The following is a 24,592-nucleotide window of genomic DNA, read 5'->3' as shown; positions in this document are numbered from 1 at the left end:
TCATAAGACGTTGTATTAACCCAAGACTTGAACTGGCCAGGTCAACTTCAAGTGCTTTGATTGCAATTCAGGGAAGGAATGAGAAGTTTTGCCCAACGTTTTATGAGCTTTAAGATAAGATTTCCACATTCGCACTTCGTTGTCAACTGTTTTTTAATGTTCAAACTTTTAATTAGCTGAGACGGAACAATTTCTTCCCTTCTTATTCCACATCCACTTTGCAGTTCAATTGTAAACTGTTACGGGTATTTGGCATATCGCTTTCAATTGCTTTTCAATTGCTGCCAGCAAATTGCAACAACAATAACAATCAAATACAACGCGATAAAATCACAAATCGAAACATTGTCCCGGGGGCAAGCTTTGCACCTTGTTGACAGCCAAAGCAAATGGGGGCGTAAACAGGAGTAAAATTGGGATGATGGTGCAGTAAATACCCTGTAGAAATGAAACTCCTTAATTTGCAGAAGAGTATGGGCTTAAAAATAAAAGTTTTCCTTATACGATTAGTTAAAATAAATTTACAGCTCTTAACTATATTGTTTCATTGATTTTTAAGCTAATATTTATATAAAACAATTGAGCGCAAACATAACAAAATTCAGAAAATTCCAAAATTTATATATTTCTGTTTTTATTATATTTATTATATATATAGTATGTATGTTATATATATATATATATATATATATATATATATATATATATATATATGCCATTTCTATTATATATGTTCTATTCTATATTCTATTCAAAAGCATATTAGATTTAATATTTTTTAATTTATTTATTTTTTAGTACAAAATTTCTTATTCCTTACTCAAAGTTGAAACCTAATATTTAGCACATCATTGAAATTATATTCAAGTATAATATAAATTAAATTTAAGAGTTTTGCAGAAATTAAAATTAATTATAAATTATAAAGTAGTTTTTATTCTATATATTATACAGTTAACAACCCTTCGTGCTAGTCTATTTGCTACAGGGTATTAAGACTCTAACCTACTTATGGGCGTTGCGTTTCTTGTCACCTGTTGTGCCTGCTTTGCTGCTGCTTGCTGACTGCCTGGCTGCCTAGCTTGCTTCTGCTTTATGCTCGCCTGATGTAAATCTTTAAAATCAATATGCAAGTGACAAGCAGCTGAGACTCGAGGACAAACAAGACGCCCAACCCCCAACGAGAAGAGCGGTGCAGTTGCTTGAGGTGGGAAAGAGAATGGAAATGGAATGGGGACAGGTTGAAAGTTGACTTGGATGGCTTGTCAGTGAGATTTTGGCTGGAGGCAACAGACAGTTTGGCAAATTGAAATGGTTTAGATTACGTTGAAATTGTCGCTGAGTTTTTTTTTATTAAGCAGCATATGATTTGGAAACTGAAGATGCAGTGAAGTTAAAGAGGGCTAAAGAAAGCGAAGTTTTCAAATATGAAAGCAGAATATTTTTTAAAATTTATGTATAAATTAGTATCAACGGAAATATAAATTAAAAAACAAAAACAAATTTTTGAAAGATTTCTGTGTCATTTACACAATGATAATTTTCGATGTTTTCTAATTCTTATAAATTATTTTGCAATTTGAAGCATCATATTTTCTTATAAGCAATAACCAATTTACGATCTGTTAATATAAAAAAAAACGATATAAAAATCAACATTTTAATAGGAAATTGTGCAAATTTTGCCTGTTTTGCTTAAATGCTCGTAAATTTATTAGAGCTTAGCGATGCACAACATTTTCCGTAATAAGGCTCAAGGCTCACATGTGTGAACAGACAATTTTCGTTGATTAAAGGGATTTGCACAACGGAGGAAAGCAAAAAAAAAAAGATAATAAAATGAATGGTTGGAGAGAGTCAAATGATAAAATAAAGAGCAATGCAAAAGTAGCTTATTACAAAATGCCGCAAAAGAGGGTGCAAAGTAGACAATAGCAAAGACGATCCCTGCCCCAAGGACAACGCAGTTCTTTTTTGTCTTTTTGAGGGTAAAAAACTGCGAAGAAAGCAGTGTGAGTTGTAATATTTTTATGCTTATGACTTGATGGCGCACTTTGTGTTAATAATCTAGAGGCAACTGCGGCCATAAACGTTTTCGGTTATCGTGTTTTCTTTTTTTTTTGCTGTGATAATTACATTCAGATTGAGGATTAGATGTTTTTCTTTGTGGTCGAGTAACCGCAAGGCACTGGAGACAGAAGCTAACATTATTTTGCTTTACTTGTTTGTCGCATGAAAATTCAATTGCCAGAACTCGTGGAACAATTAAAAATGGCACAAGGTGAATGGAATGGTTGGTTCGAGTTGGAAAACTTGTGTCGCATATTAAACAGTTTTTTGGGGGAAAATCAGAGACAGTTCGGAGCACGTAGTGGTTGACTTCTCTTTTTGCAGGCACATTTTTAAATGGCAACACTGAGTGAGGCACGTGCATTAAACAGCCCAAAGGCTCCAACAACAACAACAACAAGAACAACAGTAGCAACATTGGCATGTGTGGAGTAATTTACAAAACTCGTCGACAGTCGGCAGTTGAGTTCAACGCGTTTGTCTGCCCGGGGGACGCGCAATTAGGCAATTGACCATGCAACTTCAACTCGCATGGGGTGTGTATATGTGTGTGTGTGTGTATGTAATTGACAAAAAATGACATGCAATTGTGGAGGACAGTCGCCCATGCAGCAAAAATAAACCAAAAATTGATTTTCATGTAATGAGTTCAAAAGGCCTGCATATGACTGTGTCCTCAACAATTGCTCGCTTCGTTCATTCTATTTTTTAGTCCTTTTTTTGCAACATGCTGACTGCATATTAAAATGTGCGTGATGCCATATGACGAGAGCTGAAGTTTTTTATTTATGCTCCCGACTGTAAGGGCTGTCAATTTTTATGAAGTTAAATTATCTGGTACGCGGGGGGCGGCAGCTTGTTGACTACGCACTGTGTATGTGTGTGAAAAGGTGTTACATGTAATGAAGCGCATAATTTTAATTGGCTTTTCATGAATTAAATTGAATGTGCTATAATTCAACTGTAGATTGCCAGCTGAACACATTCGCTAATGAATTCATATTAATAAGCTATCATGCCAAAATAAAAAACCGTTAAAGCCGTGGTCTTTCATTTTAAATTGTCATTCAAATTGCGCGCTTTGCGTTGCGCAGTTTTATACAACACTAACGAACATTTATCGATTCTGCGAGCTTGTTGCCAGTGCTGCCCATAAATATTATAGCGCAGCTTTTTAATCTGTGTATTTCTGCAATTTATAATACTATACAGCATTTCAAAGACTACACATTTATAAATTGTTTAAATAATAATTTTATTAAATATTTGAAACAACATAAACAAATGTATCGATTACAGCAACTTGTATATCAACAACAGTGTGACTGCTTCCAATATATTATATATTTTCTAGTATACTTTGAATTGTCAACTACGGTCACGCTGATCAACATACCTGGGACGCAGCTGAAAAGAAAACGAAACAATTTATTTTGACGCGTTGTGCAAACGTTCGCGTACGTGAATAAATCCATAAATCATGTCGCAACAACGTGCAACAAGCAGCAGCGATGGCGGTATCAATAACACAGAGCCAAACACCCCCAATACCAACAATGCTATCATAGTTTTAGACGACAGTGACGACGAGGAGAAGGATGTGCAGTTTGTTAGTGTTGCGCGTCCTATTATGCCTGTGATCGATCTCTGCATGTCACCATCCACCTCAGCTGCTGCTGCTGCCGCAGCTGCTGCTGCAGCGACGACCACTTCCAACACTGGAACGGGTGATTCACTTAAAACAGCAAACAGTGAAACAACGGGTAACAATACACTACAACAACGCAAGTGCGTCTCTTAATAAAACCTTTTGTTGTGACTTCTCAAGATGGTGGCGCCTTGGCACCTGCACCTGATGCCACCTCGGACTCTCAAAGCGCTGCACTGGAATGCGCCATTTGCCTACAGACCTGTATACATCCCGCACGTCTTCCCTGCGGTCACATCTTCTGCTTCTTGTGCGTTAAGGTGCGTATTCCAATCACAAACCTAAAAACCCAGCCCCTCACCCAAAGCCGGAAGCATTTGCAAGCTATTTACGCATGCAAGTTGCGTTGCTGTCGAGTTTTTTTGTGAATTAATTTTCATTCGCCCAAAATCGGCTTATTCGCGTGCGCCCAAAAGCAAGTTCAAGGCTGTTTCTACTACCCAAATCGAACTGGACGTGCGCCAGCTTCAATTACTACATTCTATTAGCTTCCGCATAGCGACATCGAATTGCTTGAAAAGCATAAAGTCGCTGGCCTCAACAGAAATCTTCTACATTTTTGTAATTGAATTCAAACCAGTTTTCGTTCGTGCAAGGATAAATAGTTGTTGCACATAGAGTTTATAAATAGAATACATTCCCAGACCCGGTTGTCATTACAATGATTTAAGACAGTTTATAAATCAAAATTTTTATTTCAATGTCGAATAGTTTCAATTAAACGTTGTTCTGTTATAAACGTTGCTGTGCTCGGCTAAGCAGATTGTCGATATCTTAATATGTTAAATTATGCAAAGTTCTTCATTTACATTGTTTCAAAGCGACACGATTATGAATTTAAACTTGAATAATAATCAACCAGGAATTCAGCTTTCTATCTCTAGAAAGAACATCTTTAAAATATGTAAGCCTCAGGTTTGGAAGATTAGAAAGCCTTAGATTTGTGTTCTCATTTGTAAAATGGTTTTGATTTATTGTGTTTCATAGTGTACGATTTGCATTTAAATGAGAAGGATTTGACTAAATATCCAAATTTACCCACTTTCTCTCCGATAAAATATTAAGAAACCATTTGTTAACCCTTTATATTGTTCTTACAGGGGAGTTGCCTACAAAAATCGTCGCTGTGCGATGTGCCGACGTGAAATTCCCGCCGAATTCCTTGATCACCCACAGCTAGTGAATGGCATAGATGATATTTACGCCACACGTGCCACCGAGGATGGTTATCAATGGTACTACGAGGGACGCAATGGTGAGTGTATGCATTTATTTTTGGTGGTGGTGATGGTGGCGCCGCCTTTGGCCCCCCATGGAACCCAGTTCTCCATTTGTCCATAATCCAAATCACAAACACACACAAAATCAAATCGTAGGCGGTTGGTGGGCCTACGACGAGCGTACGAACGATGACATCGAGACTGCTTTTAAGGCCTTCGAAGCATATAAAACCACAAATCCTAAATGGATGACGTCTACTACACAGAGTAGAAATTCGCGTTTCTCTATGAATGATGATGATTATTGCTTCGACTTCGAGTACGAGGATGACTTTGACGATGTTGAATGTTACACGCAGTCCTCCACTGACAGCAGCTCCGACTGTGAAGCAGTGACGACAGATCCAAGCAAATTGACGCAGCTAATCTGTGGCCAAATATACATCATTGATCTGGCTCAAATGTCGCAGGCGTTGAGCTCGCAGCCAATCAAAAAGCGCAATATTGTGCGTCTGAAGTCCTCGGATCCAAAACCAGTGGTTAAAGGCGTCGCTGGACTTCGTGCCAAATAACTACAGATCATTTCATCTAACAAAACACTTCCTCGTTTCCTAATTTCCCGCATTTCACCATTCCATAATCCTAAGTCAACAAAAATCCACTTTTTAACTGCTTACTGTGCAGGATGGTGGCAATATGATGATCGCACCAGCCAGGACATTGAGGAGGCCTTCAAAAAGGGTGACAAATCCTGCTCCATACTCGTCGCCGGCTATGTGTACATCGTGGATCTGGAGCAGCTGGTGCAGCAGCGTCAAAACGAGCCGAATCGATGTCGTCGCGTCAAACGTGACTTGGCCACCATACCCAAGAAAGGCGTCGCTGGATTGCGCATCGAGGGCAACCAGGTGACCAGCGATACGGTCTTCAGTCGTCCCAGCAATCCCACACCGACAGCTGCCGCTTTGGGTGGCCCCTCCAGCTTTATATCGACGATCGCGGCCAGAGATGCAGCCATCCGGATTGCCAGCGACATCATTGGCTCAACGCTTGCCCATGCGGATGAGCTGACACGCGGCCTGGCGGCCAGCAATATCAGTGACAGCGTTAACGATCTGAGCGGTGAGCAAACCTACTCCAATCCACAACAAACCAATCACACATCAGGTGCAGGTGCCGGGGTTGGGGCCGGGACAACAGAGCAACAACAGTCCCCTGGTATGGTGGGTTTGGGTGCCTCGCACTCGCGTTCGCTTGCCTCCTCGCACTCGAATTCGATACAGGATCTCATGCTCAGTGCCACCGAGGATCTGCTGGATACGACACAGCAGGTGATTGAGACCAATCAGCATACCATAGATCTCTTCGAGCAGGCCTTGAACGATTTTCAGGCGCTCACCATGCGTAACTTTGCCGACTCCAGTGATGAGGATGACGATGATAATGACAATGCCGATGAGCATAATGCAGGCGATAATAATACCGCAGTGGTTGAACAAACGGAGGCGAGCGAACGCCCACACAATGGACACAATGGCACATTGGGTTTTTAAACTTTCTTGAGCACACCACACACACAGACACACACATCCACACAATTCTACATACAAATCTACAAGACATAGCTTAGGAATACACTAAACAAAAAGTAAAATGAAAGCAGCTAAAAGCTCGAAACGCGATCGAAGTTCCTTTTTAGAAATGTCATCATTTCGGAATGTTAACTAGAGAAATGCCGCGCGTACCTGAGAACTAACTATATAAAATCACTATATAGGGCTCTATGCGTGAGCAAGAGTGCAAGACAGAAGAAGCCAACAGGGTAACATACATACTTACAAAAACAAATACAAAACATACACTATATATACATACATATAGTACATAGAAATTCCTTATCGATCTGAACCTGAACAAACCGTAAACTGTAAACGAGCTAACTAAGAAGGCGAGATGTGATTAGGTAATTGTAATGTCAACATATTCAAATTGTCTCTCCAAGAGTACAGACAACACACAAACACACAGAAAATATTAACAGAAATCCCAGATTACCAAAATACCATATAAAGTATATTATTCAAAGTTAAGATCGCTTCCGAATCTCTTTAATGGATTGTTGTCAAGCTATTCACATATGTATGTATCGTAATCCTCTGTGTTTAACATAAGAATACTTGTGTTTACAAACAATTTACAATGATCATATATAAATGTAAAAAAAAAACACAAAAAAAGAAAAAGAAAATCTATTAACCCCCGCAACCGAGCCAATTAAGCATCCACCAAGAAAAGCGTAGTGTGAGAAGGACAATACAGATCTGTATATTCGATTGGGTGACCAAGAAATCAATGGACAAACTTGATGTGTACTATCATTTAACTGAAGTGCAATTCAGTTTATAAAGTAGATGTATTATTTTTGGGTAGCTTCTGCAAAACTGAACAAAATCTGTTTTGTTAGTGTTACGAGTATAAGTCCGCCGTTAAGTGCGTTAAAATAATGATTAAAAAATATATAAAACATTTCTGTGAACATTTAATATATAAGTTATTATTAACATTTCGGTTAGTCACAATTGAGTCTGAATTTTTCTTTCTGTACTTTATATTTTTGTATTCCATTTACGTTGAACGTCAATTGTGTCTAGCCCGAATGCATTTGCAAATTGCCTATATACTCGAAATCGTGTATAATATATATTAATAATGTATTTATGTATATTTTGTGACTACTGTTTTATAGATTCGTTTTCGATTTGTACCCCGCCATTACTTCTAACTGTGAAATGCCTATTCATAGCTACCCTTGTATCAACGATATTCCTAAAGCTCTACTGACTACAACTGCGAGAGCTCTCCTCCTCCTCCCCCTCCGGTAATATCAAAACGCAAAAAGCCAACAAAAATGTGTATTACTCATATGTTTAACATACCTATCACATTGATCCTCATGTCTGGCAAAAAGAAAAAGACATTCAATTAGATTAAGTTCATTTTGTATGCCTCCTCCCTCTTGACAGTTTTTCTCTCTCTCTTTCTCTGTCTCTTTCTCTCTGCCTCGCATAGTCATTTTCTTTCTCCAGTTGGTTCTCTTTGATCTGATAACTTTAAGCATCACTAAAGACTTTATTCATTTCATTATAAATTCATTCTCTAATTTAGTAATGGGAAATTAAATCAAATCAAAACTCTGTGCCAAGCGCAAAATATTAACAACTCCGCTTATTGTTAACCTTACATTAACAGCATGTCACATTTATTTAAGCAATTCATTTATGCATATACATATGTACTTGAAACATTATGAAATACTTGGTAATAACCACTCTGAATAAAACAAAAATAATGCTCCGTAATGAGGCATATTTTTAGATATACCTAGTTTTATCTAGCGGAAGATGAAGCTGATGTGTGCAAGACACGTTGATTTAGTATTATGTTTAAGAATCTTACCTATTATTGTAATTAAGTTGGCAATAAACATTCACATTCAACAAAATACCGGAACAAGTTGTTTTCTCTAATGATTATTTAACTAAATAAACCGCAAATTTATCTCAGTGCACCAGTAAGTAAATAAATAAATAAGTAAGTAATTAATTTTGAGATCTACGTTCCTACTATATTTTACATGAGGCATAAATCTTTCTAGATATCTAATCTACGGAGTTATCTAGTTATCTGCAGATGAAAGAAAATTGTCGATCACACTAATGGCAGTATGATTTCTAGAATGTCAACTCAAATATTGTTTGTAATATAATTTGCAGAATGGGACTGTCGAAGTACTGTTAATAATCAAATTCAGAGAATAAGGAAAGAGTAAGATAATTCATAATAAATGCTTAATATCACATTAAATCGTTTTTCAAACTACTTCCCTTAAATTTGTATAATGGTAAGCATAAAAACTCAATGATTAATGTGACAGTACAATATACAATATCGTGCAATCACAGTTCTATTGAAAACATTCAGATATTTATCTTTTTCTATAAAGACTTCCATAATTGGTGTCAATAGCAAACAACCCTCTTTCAAGAAGCACTTGTTCTCTATACTCGTTTACCTGGTCTCGACTTCAATTGAAATCCTTTTCGTTACCTTTTTGGTCTTTGTTCTTCGTAAGGGGAACCAGAAAATCGTTTGGACAAGGGGATCGGCATCGGACCCTGTCCGTCTACAAATGCTTGACTATTGAGTCATGCGCAATGGACCAAAAGAAAACGCACGTATGCAGCATATTAATTTACTGGGCCTCTTATTATCGCCGTCGCTGTTGTTGTTGTTGTTGTTGTTAGTGAACAAACAAGAAAACGGACAGCAACAGGCTCAAAGCAGTGTAAGCGTGCGAAAGAGTGCGCAATGGGACTGTGTGAAAAAGATGGAGCAAGCAAAGCAGCGATCGTAGCTGTCACATAAATATGTATGTTCGGATTCGGGTTTTGGAGAGTTCTCTGGGTGTCAGCAGTTCCCTGTATGAGTCATCGCTGTTTACCTAGAAATTATGCTACCTGCTGCATTTTTTCTTATGCCCTCCCGTATTCTTACCTGTTCTTGAAATATCACATAATTAAATAGGCAAACGTCGACAGAACTTGTGTAACACCATTGTTGCCGCCTCTTATCAGACAAGCTGCAGTGCTTGCACACTCGAAATAATCTACATAATTCTGAGAAATCGTTTATAGCACATAGAATCTAAATTAATAATCAGATTAATGATCAACAAAAGCATTTAAAACAAATTTATTTAAACGGTCACAAAATGCAAAGCTTCGGATTGTTTTAAAAGTTTACGGTAACTAAGCCTAAAAATTGTTCAAATAATGGTCTTATCATAAAATTGGAAATTCTATATACATATGTCATTTAAATCATTTAAGTAAGTATTACCAAATTTTATACATAAATCGATTTCACGGAAATCTATACTTAAAGGATGTAATATTTCCAGGGCTCAAAAAAGTTTTCAAATAAGATAAAATATGTTTACTTCAAAACTATGTTAAAGTAAAAGTCTTATTTTAACCTATAAAAATAACGTATACGTAATAAAAAGACTACATACGATGCACAATTAGACAATTACTCAAAGAAAACAACATATCCACTCAATTTCAACACAATGTCCCACTTTTGCAGTCCAGTGTAAGTCAAACTTTTCCACTCAATAATGTGAAGTACACGCAAGTATCAAGTGACAAGTAAAATTAGTTTCATCAAACACAAATAATTAGCACTATTACTACCTATATTTGAAATCTTTAACTCTTCTCCAACTTATCTATATTACTTGACAAAATTATATCGAAAAGAACCAATGTATCTGAAAAAGAATAAATATAACACCTCCTTAGCGTAAACAAATAATATGTAGTGAGCTTTGAAGCTCTTGTAACTGTACAACAGAGCTTTTCAATGGCTCGTGATCGTGCATACTTCGGCTTTGACTTTAGCCAAACAACTTGAAAAGCAAAGCAACAACAACAACTACAGCTTAAATGTGTTGGTGGTGGTGTTAATGTTGGTGTTGGTGGTTGCCATCGTTGTCGTTGTCGCTGTCGCAGTCGTCGCTCACTGGCCATGGGATGGCTCTCAGTTCAGCGTTCTCTCACTCTCCCTCGCTCTCTCAGCGTATGTCTCCCTCTCACACACACACTTGCACAGGCACATGCGCAGTTCAACCTGCGCTCCAAACTGGTTTTGAGGGAGGAAATTGGCCCGCTTGAGCGCTGTATCAGCAGTTGGTACATACCAATTGCTGATGCTCTCGGCCAGAGTCTCAGGCTGAGCGTGCGCCAGTTTTTTTTTTTTCGTCTTTTTTGGTTAGTTGATTTGTATCTACCTTTGGTGCGGACGGTCGGTCGGTCGGAACGTTATCTAAAAGCGCAACTAAAGGCAAACCAGTCTTTTGTGTTTGTTAATGTTTTTTTTGTTTAAAACTACAAATAAATTTCTCGAAATACACAAGAAATGTAAGTGATAATATCAGTAATGAAATTTGTTGGCAAAACTAAGTGAAAAATTTACAAAACTGCAGTTGAAAGTGCAAATAAAAATTTATTGATTTTCTTTAACCGAAGCAAACGAAGTAGAAGAAGAAGAAGAAGCAGCAGCAACAGCACAAAAGTATAAGCTGCGCTGTAAGGTTTCCAACTGACTCTGTGAGAGACCGTGTATCGGTGTACGTGTGTGTGTGTGTGTAAATCGCGTTGGTGTGTGTGGCAAAATTTCATTGTAGTTGGTTGTTGTTGTTATGTTCTAGCTTTAGCCAAGTTAAAAAGCACAGCACCAAAAAACAAAAAAAAAAAAATAAAGCAAAAGGCGAAGCAGAAGAAGTGGAATACAAAATTGGACGTTGCTGCTTATGTGTGTGTATGCTCAACAAACTCACACACACATTAAAATGTCGATGTGCGTGTGTTCGTTCTTTTGTGTAATTTGCCAAGTTAAGGCATATACGATAAAAATGTAAAAAAATGAATAGCAGCGATGCATTTGAAAGTGAAAAGTGCGGTAATTGATAAATGAATAAAATAAAACTATACATAGACAAGTGTCTGTATGTGTAATGGTCTTGAAATTGTTCAATGGACTATCGACGTCTCTTCTTCTTGTGCTTTATCACGCGCTTCCGCAATGGCTTAAAGCTTTCCTCCCCCTTCTCACTGTAGATGCGTTAACGCTTTGCGTGGGTCGCTCGCCATCTACTGCTGTAATTTTTGCCGTTTGCGCATTTCGCTTTTTCTTTCTCAAGCGTAACGAGAAGGGGGGACTGACGCCAATGCGACTGAACGTGCCTGCATCCCCCAATGCTAACGTACACACATACGCACACACTCAAACACAGTATTTGTTTGTATGCGCATCCTGCGAGTTGGCGTTTGACGTCGTTCGGCTGCCTATTGATTTTACGTAGTTTTTCATTGATAAAATGTTTGTGATACGTTTTCGACTTCTAACGCGTTCAACGTTGCTCGTTCACAGCCTGACCGTTACGCCCAGCATGTCGTAGGGCACCCAGCAACTATAATTCCCCCACAACAAAAGTAACGGACAATGCAACCATTTAGCGACAGTCTGAGCAAAAGTCGTGATGATTTGGTCAATGTCGCCGCCTCCAGGCAGCAGCAGCAACAACTGCACTACGGCAGGCGCAGACATCATGGCAGCAGTCCAAATTTATCGCTGGACCAAACCGATAATTTGCGTAGAAGGTAAGCTATCGATCTTGTATCTTGTGCATAATCGAAAAAATGTCATAAATTGTTATTGGTCAAGGTCATGTTCATTGAGTGTATAACAGTTTTATCACAGCTAGCGAACACTGGAATGAAACCCCCTATTCTTAATAAATAAACACATACACTTGCAATTGTTTGTGTACAATATTGGATATTTGTATGTTTGCGATAAACAATTATTGAACACGTGCAAAACGCCGAGTTGTGGTGAAATGATAAACACAGAATCGGGAACGTTTAAGTTTCCTTGTTCACAATGGGAGGCAGGCAAGCAGGCCACCTTTGAAAGTTGAAATTACTGCCTTACAGAAACAAACACACACCTGCATGTGTCGCAAACTGGTTTCAAAGCTAAGGCGGACCAGCCCGCATGCTGTTTTGTTGTTGTTGTTGTTGGTGGCGGTGGTGTCCAATGCAAGCACTTCCCAAAGTTGGTCACTCTAACAACACAACTTGATAACAATGAACGTGCAAAAGCACGAGAGCGAGAGATGGAGATGGAGCGTAGCGAGAGGAAGCGCTAATGAGCACGAGGTAGAGGGAGTGGGAGAGCGCAAAGCTGTGCCTGATAATGTGAAATGAGCGTTCGTTTGGGGGCTATGCTCCAACGCTTACGCTCGCAATTTAGTCTGCGAAAATCAATCGTTTCAGTTGGTTGTCGCCGCGTAAGAGCGAGTGAGATCGAGTCTGTGTGTGTCAATCAAATTGTGAGCCTGCCTTAACGTGTCTCTGTATTTGTTGTTCATGTGTATATGTGCGAGCAGACAAAAATAATAAAAATAACACTGCTTATCGTCAAATCAGTTGCGAACATGTGTTAGTGTTTGTGTGCATACGTGCATGTGATGGCGCAGTTTTTATACGTTTTGTGCAAAAAATTCATGAAATTATTACATACACCTACACACACAAAACGAAAGTGTTACGCAGCCGCTTCTTGGTCGTGTAATTAACGCAGCCACAGCAGCAGACAACAACAGCGACACTTTACCACTTACCTTGACGTCATTTTTTTTCTGACGACAACAAAAAACGCCAAAACGCGTATAGTTGTTCTTGTTGTTTTTGTTGGTGGTGTTTGGTTGGCTGGTTCGGTTCGGTGGCTGGCTGTGCTTGGCACGAAGCGAATGAACGTTTTTTAATCAAAAGTTGTTGTTATTATTGTCACTGGGTTTATACAGTGCGTAAAAAACGTCTGGCAGCGACCGCAAAAAAGAGCCGAGTGTAAAAATTTGCATTAATGCAGCAAAGCGTCGTCGTCGTCGGTGTATTAATGAATGAGTTCGTAAACAACAAAAAAGCAAAAGTGCGCAAAGAACAACAAAACTAATTGCAAAAACAAACACAATTAACCGTGAAAATTAGCGCGAAAGAAGCGGTGAAAACAACATCAGCACAATGGTCTATTATATATCAATTTTTGGTCGTACCGATCCACCAGATAAAATAATAACAAAGGAAAAGAGGTAAATTAGCAAAAATGGCGTTTGTGCAATCAAGGATATCGATAAATTGCTGGCCGTTAGAGAAATAATACATGTTCTTTGCTCTTTTGCCAACACTGCAACATCTGCAATTTTGGGGAAACACAACACTGACTCACTTCAGAAAATACCGTTATGCGTTGCACTTGCTGAGCTTGGCAAAAAACAATACCCAAGCAAAACTAGCTAAATTTCCGCGTTCTATGAACTGCACGTCACCCAAAAAGAAAAACAACAGCAACAAAAGGTCAAAACGTGCTGCTATAGCAATTAATTAATGCGTTTAAATTTCATAATTAAAAGGTTTTTGACATTAGTTGTGCGCTGTCGGCGTCGGCAGCGGCATCGACGTCGGCGTTGACTTGTGAAAAGAACAGCTTCATCACCCCCACACCAATAAAGCAGTGCGAGCGGGATGTCTATATAGCTGCACATGCTGGGAAACAAAATCTGCACAGAGCACACAATGTCAATGTGTAGGTGCCGAATCTGTGTCTGTGTGCGTGCGTGCAAATGTGTTAGTGTGCTTATCGACGGCAACAGGTGATTTTGCCTGTTCGCTCACGTCGCTTCGACTTGACAAGCCATCAGACTTTCTATGCCTGCCTATTTGTTGTTGTTGTTTTTATTGCTATTGTTATTGTTTTGATAAATGTTTTTTCACCTGAAACTAAAAAAGCTGCGGCAACGGCTGCGAACGCTAGGCTGTCTATTCATGCTTCTTGCGCTTCCCTCTCACTCTCTCTCTCTTTCTCTGTTATTGGTGATTATTTATCTTATCGCGTGCAAAATAAAAAACAACAAATACAAATTCCAAGCACAAGCTTCAAAACGACAGGAACTACTTTTGTGTTAGTGCACACAAACTCTTGGAATGTATCTGTGTGTGTGGTGTATGTGTGTATGCTTAGAAGTTTCATTTGTGAAAAGAACTATTATCGTGATCATTCTCCGGCTCTTTGACTATTTATTTGCAGAGCTTTAGTTGTGCATACTTATAGTATGTATACTCTATAAACACTCTGAATGTACATGTGTACTTTAATGACACACTATCTAATATTCTAAATATAAAACCCTCGAATCACTTAGATTATTGTACGCAATTGATTTATAATTTACCGTTCAACATATCTGTTATTGCGACTTGAGATTTATGTCCCATAGTTGTATTGTTCCTCGATATGATAATGAACATTAGAATTTTTGTATGTGAACCGGTTTTCTAAAATTAGTTTCCATTCTATTGGAAATGTGATCTGGAAACTTGTCAAAGCGCCTTAAATGGACAATAGAAAAAGCGTCACGCTATATGATTTGACAAAACCAGATAACGTTGGTGATATCAACATCAAGATACACAAACTTTGTTTCAGATAAAGAACCAATTTTCCATGCAAATTGTCAAGTGTTATCAATCAAAACTTTTATTTTTAAACTACGCACACGAAGGAGAAAGTAAAAAAATTCTATAAACGAAAAAGTTAACAATTTTACAAAAAAACAAGTAAGAAAGCTACAGTCGAGTGTACTCGACTGTGAGATACCCGCTACCCATTTTAAATAAAAACAATATATTTTGCGATATTTTTCACAAAATATACCAAATATACTACAAAAATACTGAAAATATACCAAATGGTATATGTGGTATATCGGTGTAGTACCGCATTCAAAGTATACCTTAGACGGCACAATATACCAGATTGTCAGCCAAAGCAACTAAGACCCCTTGTAAGTAGGCGTTTTTGCCCATACAAAAGTATTTCTTTAATAACTTCCAAATATTTTATCTGATCGCAACCAAATTCTCAGGAATCATAACTACTATAGTTATTATTGTATATACCAAATTTCGGAACTCTAGCTTTAAAATTACGCTTGTTATTCGTTTTTTTTGATTTGCGGGGGCGGAAGTGGGCGTGGCAAAAATTTGAAACAAACTTGATCTGCGTGCAAACATAACAAATGCTGTCGAAAAAAAATTATAGCTCTATCTCTTATAGTCTCTGAGATCTAGGTGTTCATACGGACGGACGGACAGACGGACAGACGGACAGACACACAGACGGACAGACGGACAGACGGACATGGCTATATCGTCTCGGCTGTTGACGCTGATCAAGAATATATATACTTTATAGGGTCGGAGATGCCTCCTTCTAGCTGTTACATACATTTCCTGCCGGCACAAAGTTATAATACCCTTCTACCCTATGGGTAGCGGGTATAAAAATTGAAATAGTTTTGGAAATTATAATTTTACATTATTCACAATATACGTGAATCTCACTTCTAAGAATAAATTAAAAAAAAAACAGGTCAATTAAATTTTGTTAAACATAGTTTTTGAAATTTTCAAGATTTGTTTAAGACTAAGAGATAGCAATTTTGGTACTTAATTCAGTTTTTGGAAGCTAGATATAAAGTATTAGAATGCAACTGAGGAATCTGAATAATCTGCATATATCCATTTAATAGGAAAATATATACTTCTTTTCGATCTTATCTAGCTGTATAGCTTCAAAGTTTACAATCAAGACAAAATATTATAAATTTCATTTACTATATCTGCAATTTTTCAATGATTCTAGAAAGGACTTGGAGGAAATTCTACTACACGGGTTTTTTTGAATCTAGACTATTTTTTAATTATTGAATTCCATTTTACTCTTTTTATTTCAAAGCATGGCCTGTCTGCAGGATGAGTTTGGACATCTAGGACTGGCCACAACAGATCTGCCCTTCAAATCAGCCGACATCGACTCATCTGCCCCGCAGCATCACAATAACTATGCAGAGATCACGGACAGCAGTGCCGAGAACACGTGCCAACAGCGATGGCCACCACACGCTGGCGGAGGAGGATTGGCTAGTGCTTTTGGGCACCCGGATAAACCCATTGGCTGGATGTATGGGCTGCTGGGTTGTATGAAGCCCGTGTTGTCTTTCATAGGCAAAGCTGGTGTGATTGAGGTGAAGAATCCACGTAGTGAAGACTGGGAAATACCCTTCGAGTCCATAACGGATCTGGAATGGTTGGGCAGCGGAGCCCAAGGTGCCGTCTTCAGCGGCAAGTTAAAGAATGAAATTGTGGCCGTAAAAAAGGTGAAAGAACTGAAGGAAACGGACATTAAGCATTTGCGCAAGCTGGATCATGAGAACATTATCAAATTCAAGTGAGTTTTATTTAAATTAAAAAGTTGAAAAGTTTTCTAATTGAATGTTTGAATTTCACAGAGGAGTTTGCACACAATCGCCGGTGTTTTGTATTATTATGGAGTTCTGTCCTTATGGTCCACTACAGAATATACTGAAGGAGGAGCAGGTCATGTTGCCGTCCCGTTTGGTCTCTTGGTCCAAACAAATCGCCCTGGGCATGCAATATTTGCACTCACACAAGATCATACATCGTGATCTAAAGAGTCCCAAGTGAGTGCAACTAAATTCAAGTTAAGAAAACGAACTCTACTGGAATTCTCCACTCTCTCTTATTTAGCATACTGATTAGTACAAACGAAGTGGTGAAGATTAGCGACTTTGGCACCAGTCGCGAGTGGAATGAGATTAGCACCAAGATGAGCTTTGCCGGCACCGTTGCCTGGATGGCGCCCGAAGTCATACGCAATGAGCCCTGCTCTGAGAAGGTGGACATCTGGTCGTATGGTGTGGTGCTCTGGGAAATGCTCACGTGTGAGATACCCTACAAGGATGTCGACTCATCGGCCATCATTTGGGGTGTGGGCAACAATTCGCTCAAGCTGCTCGTGCCCAGCACTTGCCCCGAGGGCTTCAAGCTGCTCGTCAAGCTCTGTTGGAAGAGTAAGCCACGCAATCGCCCCTCGTTCCGGCAGATACTCAGTCATCTGGACATTGCCGGGCCGGAGTTGTTGCGCAAAACTGAAAAGCAATATTTTGAGACGCAAAAGTCTTGGAAGGAGGAGGTGCGTTGCCATCTGAAGGAGATCACACAGAATGGCACCAGCATTCACAAGTATGAGCAGGATTTAATAAAGCGACGCACTGCTGAATGGCGACATGCCCAGGACATACGCATGGTCTACGAGGATAAGCTGCAGAAGACGAATCAACTGTTCTTCGAGCTGAGCGAGTGCATGACACAGCTGCAGGAGAAGGAGAAGGAAATTGCCGAGCGAGAACGTAAATTGCCTGGATCTGGTTATAAGCCCACGAGGCGACTGGGCAACACACTTAGGAAAATGCAGCACTATCGGCGTCGTCTGAACGCGCCGCCAGCCCAACAAATCCAACAGCAGTCCTCAACACCCGATCCCGAAACCACGCCAGAGGTAAGTCTTATTTATTAACAATGACTCACGAACAGTTCAATTCAAGATCTTTCGTTTTATAGAGTCCTGTTAAGTGCATGCTGTATGCGCAGCTGGATGTCAACTGTCAGCCTAAATCGTACTGTGCTGTGAGCAACGGTCTCGTTATTGGCGGCAGCATGTGCAGCAAGAATAAAAAGACTTGGCGTCATCGACGCAATGGTTCCGGCTCCTTTGCCGCACCGCCCAAATACAGTCCGACACGGGATCGTCGCTACCAGAGCGAACCGGAGAACCGCAAAGTGCAGCTGGTCGAGCGGCAAACTCAAACCGATGCCATGGATGTTAGCGAAACGGATATAAGTCCTTGTGCCGAGCAACCGATCGATGTGACACCGCCTCCCAATCATCGCCAGTTGCCGCTGCAACTGCAACGCGTGCAACAAATGGCCGCTGTCATGGCCCAACAGGCGAAGGTGCAGTCAAGCACGCCAACGGACAACAATTCACCAGCCAATGTCGCCAGTCCATCGAATGGCAATTCGCTGAGCAACAGCGAGCTAACCTATCAGGATGCCTGCTCCAGTCCCGATCAACTCATCGACGATGTGATGAACAGCAACGAGCGACTGGACATCACCGACTGCTGCAGTGACAATGAAAATCTCGAGCGTTTGGGCCGCAAAGTGATTGAATTCATCAACGAGAATCGGCTGTCCATACAATCAAATGCCACAGAGAATGGCAACGGTGGCAGTGGAGTCAACACACACACCGGCACGACACCAGAGTTGCGTGATGTGGGCGTCAATAGTAGTCCCAGCCTGAGTCGTTGCAGCAGCACGCAGAGTAGAAGACAGAAGCGAACGCAGTTGCAGGAGAATCCCACAAATGTGATTGCAAGCAATGCGAATGGCGAGTCGCAGGAGCATTTGGGCGAGGATAGTTGGTCGGATGAGGAGGGCGAGGATACCGACTACAACTATGCGCTGCGCAGAAGGAGGTAAGTTTAATTGATGTTCAATCGAAGGACAGTTCTTTAACTCTTTGCAATTGCAGCATTGGTCGTCTGCCCATTGGACGTGGCATGAGGCCAAGACGCAGCTACAAGGCGCCGCTATCCCAAAAGATTGCCATACACAAACGGAATGTAGTCATTGTATCCGATGAGGAGAACACCTCCGAGTACAGTCACTCTCCATCGAGTCAGCACTCGACGCTCGAAAGCAATACGGACGTGCCGGATGCTCTGAAACAGACGCAGCAGCAGCAACATCAAAAGCATGCAAGTTCCAGCGAGACGGATTCAAGCGACTCCAGCGAAGACGAGGAGGAGAAGCCGAAAGCAACAGCAACAGCTTCGGCTTCAGCGTTGGCCATGGGCTCGATTCGCAGCAGCGATATTATATCCATACCGACCTACGAGGCTGATGGCGCCGTTAATATGGTTTAACCTAGTTACTCATAGCCTAAGTGAAAAACAAACTCCTACAACAATTAACCGCAAACAACTATCTCTATATACTCAAAGCAAAAAACGAAAAACAACAAAAAACAAAAGGAAATCCAAAACTGTATGGTATTATCTATGTCGTCGTATGTCGTACTATGTATGTCCATGTCCGATCGTCTCTTTAGTTTATGTATCTGTATAGATAATGGCCAACAATTTGAAGCGTTGAGCGTTTCAGTTACCATTAAATCATTTGCCTAAATCGCAAGGGCATCCACATTAACCCGACCCAAAACTCATCCTCCATATTCACTGTAAGGGTTTTTGGGGCAATCTTTGTCATCTACTTGTAATGTTTTCTTGCATTTCCTCTAATTTGCAAACCACCTATGTTAATGGTTTTATTTTAATTCAGTAAGCTGCCTTTGTAATATATTTAAAAAATGCCGTAATTGTACATTTAGTTTAGCCATTAAGTAGTATTCAATCGTAAGAGCTTAAATCGCAACACGCTCCCAACAAACAAAACAAAACAAAAACAACAAAAAAAATTAAGTAATTAAGAAAGAATGAAAAATAATAGAATTGGCCTCAGGCAATAAATAGAAAAAGAATGAGAGAAATACTTATTGTATGTGTAACGCAAAATAGTCAGGGATATTTTTTATATACGGAAAATTTGCTACGAAATCGAAGAGAAACGTTTTTTAAAACGAAGCGCATTAGATTTTATAATTTTGTAGTTTGCATTTGGGATACTTCCGAATCACGTTTGGATTTAGCCCATTCTGGTAATCGTACTTAATTTTTCGATATGCACAAAATTCAAAGCTTCAGTGCCTTAAAGCAAATATTTGAGAATCGACAAAAAACAAACAAAACAAAGAAAATAAAACAACTGAAAATTGTAATAGATCTGTAAAATGATTAGCCACGGCTTTGACGTGGAAAATGTGCGCTTTTAATCCCCCATTTTAAAACTTAGCTATATAAATGCCACCCAAATTGTCCGCTCAAGACTTGTACTTCTCGAAAGCGCACATCACGCTGCAAAACAAATAAGAAATAATATAAAAAGAAAAAAAAATACAAATTTAAAGTACATATTTCTATATACACTCAATAATATATACACTATATATTTACACACTAGTTGGATGTTTAGCTATCGTAAGATGCGTCGCATGCAAAAATTTCTCTACATTATGTAAATGTACTCCATATTAAGTTTAAATTTAACGACTCATACGAATTAGTAGTAATAATAATAAAACCAAAAACCCAAAAAGTAGCAACGATTGTGTTTTTTTCTTTTCGTTAATAATTTATTCATTTATTTTTAGCAAACAGTCAAGTTAATCTTCGAAAACTTTGATATTAAGTTTGTTTTCTTTATCATTATTTTATGATTGACGCATTCGATCAGTCGGACGTACAGACAGATTTTAAATAGACTTCAATTCAATTTAACAGACAGACAAACAGAATTCAATCACCTTAAAAAGTTTAAGATATGTTCACTGTATAAAATAGATTTTGAAGTGATCTATGCACAACGACCCAAAAATTCTTCGAATTGGTGACAAGAATCATCAAGAGTTGAATGCAGCATCTTGGAGGCTCGCAATTCCCGTGAATCGATCATATAACAGATCAGTTGACCCTTGGTCTTAAAGGGCAGCAAACCAGCAGTTCCATAGCTCAGATCCAGATGGCGAAATCGATCAATGTTACAGGTGCAACCATCGAACAAGTAAAACAAATGGCAATATCGAAAGACCACATAGTTGCCCCACGGCGTCATGGTGAGCACTCGATTGCTCACCTTGAATGAATAGTCTAGCAGACGCTTCAAGCTCTCCATGGTGCCGCTCTCAGAGCCAGCCACGGCTAGAACATGTGGATACTTGGTATAAACAGGATAACTAACTTCCTTGCTTGGCAATGCGATGCGATCTGTAACTGAACTGAAGTCATGTGGCAACTGGGCGGATTGAAAACTCGTCTGAGAACTTAGAATTTTAAGTTTTTTCTTATCCACTTGTTGTTGAAGTTTGTCAATATTTTTAGAATTTATTGCATTTTTATTTCCAAGTATTGTCTTCTGAACAATGCGAAGAGCGCTCAAGTTGTCCGTGGCCCTTGCATTCCAAACTCCCTTTCGTCTAGTTGCTACAGAGCTTGCATGGATTGCATTTGTTCCGGGAGCAGATTCTCCGTTTTTATTCCGATATTTATCGTAAAGATTTTGACATTTCTTTGTCGTTTTTGTTCCAGAGAATATCGACTTTGGTATCAACGGCTTAATTACTGTTGTGATTGGCACTTGACTTTTGATTTTGGCGATCTTTGGCTCTGCTGGCGGTGGTTTTATATCGGGTTTGATAATAACGCCCGCAGCTAAAGGCTTGAAAATCGGAGAAGCACAACGAGTGGGAGCGTGATTAGGTATCTTGACATATGTGGATTTATTTGTAATTTTCTCCTTATTCATTATTTGTAGTCTGAATTTGTTAAGCATTGAAGAGTTTTCTTCCTGTTCAATGGTTAAGACTGAAGACTTCTCCTGCTGTCTATCGGGAAAATCGAGCTCAATAAAACTACGGTCTTTGAGTAGAGTTGGAGTAACATTAGGTGGCTTAGTAAATGTGGACTTGACTTTAGGCTTTGAATGTTCCACTTTCTTAATTTTCTCGTTATTCTTAACTTTTTCAGCCAGTGGCTTCAATTTGGGCTCCTCCTGCTCACTTGGCTCATCCGGCTCATCATCACTGAGCTGTTTCAGCAGATTCTCATTGTTATTGATCTTTTCTGGAAATTTAATTTTTTCATTTAGCGACTTGACATCGTAATTGGCATCATCAGGCAACGGCTTCAGGGAATATCCCTGTGGACACTTTTTGATGTTCTTTATGTGCACCACATGAACAGAATATGGCGATTGACGATTGGACTCCTTGAGCAGCTGATGGAACACGCTGAGCATGGTGAGAATATCTCGAAACATGCGCACCGTTGACCATTTACCCGAAACGATCCCGTTACCTCCAGGTTTTAGAGGAGTTACCACGGTGTGGCGATAGGGATCGAGTAAGTAGTAAAAGTTCTCTTTAACCCACATTGCATAGGTCTGACTGTTTATCTGAAACAGTGCATTGCAATGGGCTTTCAAGGTCTGCTGAATTTCACGTTCCAGTTTGTTGGCCTGCAAAAATAATGAACAGATTATTAGGACATCGCTAAACATTTTTATATATATATATTAATGTGAGATCATCTAGTATAAGGTCAGACAAACACAGCTAAATAAACCTACCCTAATAATAAATTACATTCTAAAGGCATAAGGAAGAAAATAATTGTGAATAAATAAAATATTATGTAAGGGAAAGTAAGTAAACAGAAAAACAATAAACAAAGGTTTCAACCACTCTGGAACTGAGAACACTATTTTATAGTTATTCTAAAAATGCATTCTTTTACAATAGCACTCAAAATTGATATAAAAGCAAATCTAATTGGAACTTCAGAACAAATTCTTCAGTTGCTCCATAAATAACAATACAAAATAACAAGATAAATGCCAATATTTGTCTTCTTACCTTTTGAATATCATCAGAGTATCTCCAGAGACCAGTAAACACATTTGAGCCCAATATCAGTTCCACAACAAACTGACCCAAGCGCAGCTGAGAGGGGAAATTACTCAGATCGATGGAGACACGTTTGTCGGTCCAGCAACTGCGACAAATCTCGACCCCATAGCAAATGAGGCGATCAAACATGCTGGTGCTCCATGAGGCGGGATGCTCAATCTTGGATGCCAGAATGGCGGCCACGGCAACTACAAGACTACTGCGATTGCGCAGCTTCTCATCCGGATTCAAAGATAGATGCAGATGACTGGTGAGGTAGGCATAGTTCTGATTGATGACCTTGTACTCAACAGGCTGTGAATCGGATTCACGCATAAAGACTCGTCCATCGGGCGTCACCAAGCGGACGACGGCCAGTTCTCGAATGTAGAATTTATCGTTATAAGAGACTGGACTGAGCTGGGTGATCAGATGGACAACCTTGTCGATGGACTGCAAGCAGATCAACATTGCAACGCCATGCCTAACGCTGACCAAATCCTCACGCCGACGACCCTTCACATCCATCACAAAGTAAACTTTGCGGCGGCGCCAAATCAAAAGATATCCCGCCTTTGTGAGCAGCATGCAATAATGGGCAGATCGAAAGAATTCTTGCAGCACCGACTTGAGATTTCTGATAATGTGTTGAGGCCGTTGAGTGGAGGGTTTCTTCTTGTCACCCTTGTACGGTGACTTAAGTTCCAGCGTGAAGTTGTGCCCCTCCAGCTTAAAGTTGCGCTTGATGGGCTGCTCAGGGCTCTCACCAATGTTGGCCTGATGCTCAGGTCCATCGGCATGGTCATCATCCTCCGAGCAGTTCGTCTGGAACAACTGCTCGCCCTCGAGCAGCAACTTGTCAATATACTCGGCTGTCCATTCCTCCTCGGGCAGCACGTAGATGAGTGCGAATGCCTTGAGATATGTGGTCAAGTCCTGGCCAAGCGTTAGCTCATGCAACTCCTTTCCATGGCAGTTACAAGGACGCACAATTGGCGCCGTCGAGCAGGTCAAACGCAGGTGGGAAACTAATGAGTCCGCTTCGGAGCAATTTCTTCTAATCTTCCCCTTGTCAACTAAATTGCAGCGTTTTCTCTCCTTACTATAAACAAATATTTAGTTTAAAATAAGGAAAAGGCTTTTCTCTTTAATCCCTACTTATTGCTTGCTCCGATTTTGCTGTAAATTGAACGCTTTCGACTGGTTGTAGACTTATTCTCCTGGCAAGTGCTGAAAGTTGGTCTTTTCTTGATACTCGACATTTTTGTTATTTTTTGAAAACATAAAATTTATCTAATATTTTTTAGGGTGGCAATGGACGAAAGATGGGTAATTTTTCTTAGAGGCCGTTAATATACAAAAAATATATTTAAATTATCTGACTTTGATTTTAAACACACGGCACTACTCAAATATCTGTATATTACTCTTCGTTATTCTAAGAGAAGCTAATTCTTAAAATGTGAAAAATATAAATAATACA

The 24,592-nt window shown here is 39.6% G+C and overlaps 3 protein-coding genes across 7 annotated transcripts; 2 read left to right on the top strand and 1 right to left on the bottom strand.

Annotated features, from left to right (window-relative positions):
- The first annotated feature begins 3,430 nt into the window (after positions 1-3,430).
- On the top strand, positions 3,431-8,497 carry LOC133841762 (E3 ubiquitin-protein ligase rnf146). 4 transcript variants are annotated; one of them, XM_062274472.1, is made up of 5 exons: positions 3,436-3,833; positions 3,899-4,042; positions 4,884-5,033; positions 5,683-6,120; positions 7,745-8,497. In XM_062274472.1, the coding sequence occupies exons 1-5, from the start codon at positions 3,551-3,553 to the stop codon at positions 7,837-7,839; spliced, it is 1,110 nt and encodes a 369-aa protein (XP_062130456.1). In that variant the 5' UTR covers positions 3,436-3,550; the 3' UTR covers positions 7,840-8,497. The 4 variants fall into 4 exon arrangements, with proteins under 4 accessions (XP_062130457.1, XP_062130456.1, XP_062130453.1 ...); XM_062274473.1 differs by lacking the exon at positions 7,745-8,497 and having other exon boundaries at positions 3,431-3,833; positions 5,155-5,720; XM_062274469.1 differs by lacking the exon at positions 7,745-8,497 and having other exon boundaries at positions 3,437-3,833; positions 3,899-4,039; positions 4,881-5,033; positions 5,683-7,265.
- A 2,331-nt stretch (positions 8,498-10,828) lies between these two features.
- Positions 10,829-20,765, top strand: LOC133840764 (mitogen-activated protein kinase kinase kinase 13-B). 2 transcript variants are annotated; one of them, XM_062272808.1, is made up of 7 exons: positions 10,829-10,979; positions 11,992-12,221; positions 16,420-16,911; positions 16,973-17,164; positions 17,232-18,042; positions 18,105-19,024; positions 19,081-20,765. In XM_062272808.1, exons 2-7 carry the CDS (start codon positions 12,064-12,066, stop codon positions 19,472-19,474), a joined length of 2,967 nt encoding a protein of 988 aa, XP_062128792.1. In that variant the 5' UTR covers positions 10,829-10,979; positions 11,992-12,063; the 3' UTR covers positions 19,475-20,765. The 2 variants fall into 2 exon arrangements, with proteins under 2 accessions (XP_062128792.1, XP_062128794.1); XM_062272810.1 differs by lacking the exons at positions 10,829-10,979; positions 11,992-12,221 and adding an exon at positions 12,883-13,714.
- Positions 20,193-24,523, bottom strand: LOC133840765 (uncharacterized). The gene is made up of 3 exons (XM_062272811.1): positions 24,268-24,523; positions 23,077-24,211; positions 20,193-22,679 (listed from the first exon to the last, which is right to left on the bottom strand). The coding sequence occupies exons 1-3, from the start codon at positions 24,369-24,371 to the stop codon at positions 21,021-21,023; spliced, it is 2,898 nt and encodes a 965-aa protein (XP_062128795.1). The 5' UTR covers positions 24,372-24,523; the 3' UTR covers positions 20,193-21,020.
- Positions 24,524-24,592: the final 69 nt, after the last annotated feature.

This window comes from Drosophila sulfurigaster, chromosome 3 (assembly GCF_023558435.1).
Source record: "Drosophila sulfurigaster albostrigata strain 15112-1811.04 chromosome 3, ASM2355843v2, whole genome shotgun sequence".
Lineage (NCBI taxonomy): Eukaryota > Metazoa > Arthropoda > Insecta > Diptera > Drosophilidae > Drosophila > Drosophila sulfurigaster.
Note: the sequence above shows the minus strand (reverse complement) of the source record. Positions and strands in the feature narration are given on the sequence as shown.

What these genes read in the sequence shown, in the direction of transcription:
- LOC133840765 (XM_062272811.1), bottom strand. Translation starts at nt 24,371, where the DNA reads ATGTCGAGTATCAAGAAAAGACCAACTTTCAGCACTTGCCAGGAGAAT. An exon ending in AAAATCGGAGCAAGCAATAA is followed by an intron (nt 24,212 to 24,267) that starts GTAGGGATTAAA and finishes ATTTGTTTATAG; the next exon opens with TAAGGAGAGAAAACGCTGCA. An exon ending in ACTCTGATGATATTCAAAAG is followed by an intron (nt 22,680 to 23,076) that starts GTAAGAAGACAA and finishes TTATTTTTGCAG; the next exon opens with GCCAACAAACTGGAACGTGA.
- LOC133841762 (XM_062274469.1), top strand. Translation starts at nt 3,551, where the DNA reads ATGTCGCAACAACGTGCAACAAGCAGCAGCGATGGCGGTATCAATAAC. An exon ending in AGCAAACAGTGAAACAACGG is followed by an intron (nt 3,834 to 3,898) that starts GTAACAATACAC and finishes TGACTTCTCAAG; the next exon opens with ATGGTGGCGCCTTGGCACCT. An exon ending in GTACTACGAGGGACGCAATG is followed by an intron (nt 5,034 to 5,682) that starts GTGAGTGTATGC and finishes CTTACTGTGCAG; the next exon opens with GATGGTGGCAATATGATGAT.
- LOC133840764 (XM_062272808.1), top strand. Translation starts at nt 12,064, where the DNA reads ATGCAACCATTTAGCGACAGTCTGAGCAAAAGTCGTGATGATTTGGTC. An exon ending in GAGAACATTATCAAATTCAA is followed by an intron (nt 16,912 to 16,972) that starts GTGAGTTTTATT and finishes TGAATTTCACAG; the next exon opens with AGGAGTTTGCACACAATCGC. An exon ending in TATGCGCTGCGCAGAAGGAG is followed by an intron (nt 19,025 to 19,080) that starts GTAAGTTTAATT and finishes TTGCAATTGCAG; the next exon opens with CATTGGTCGTCTGCCCATTG.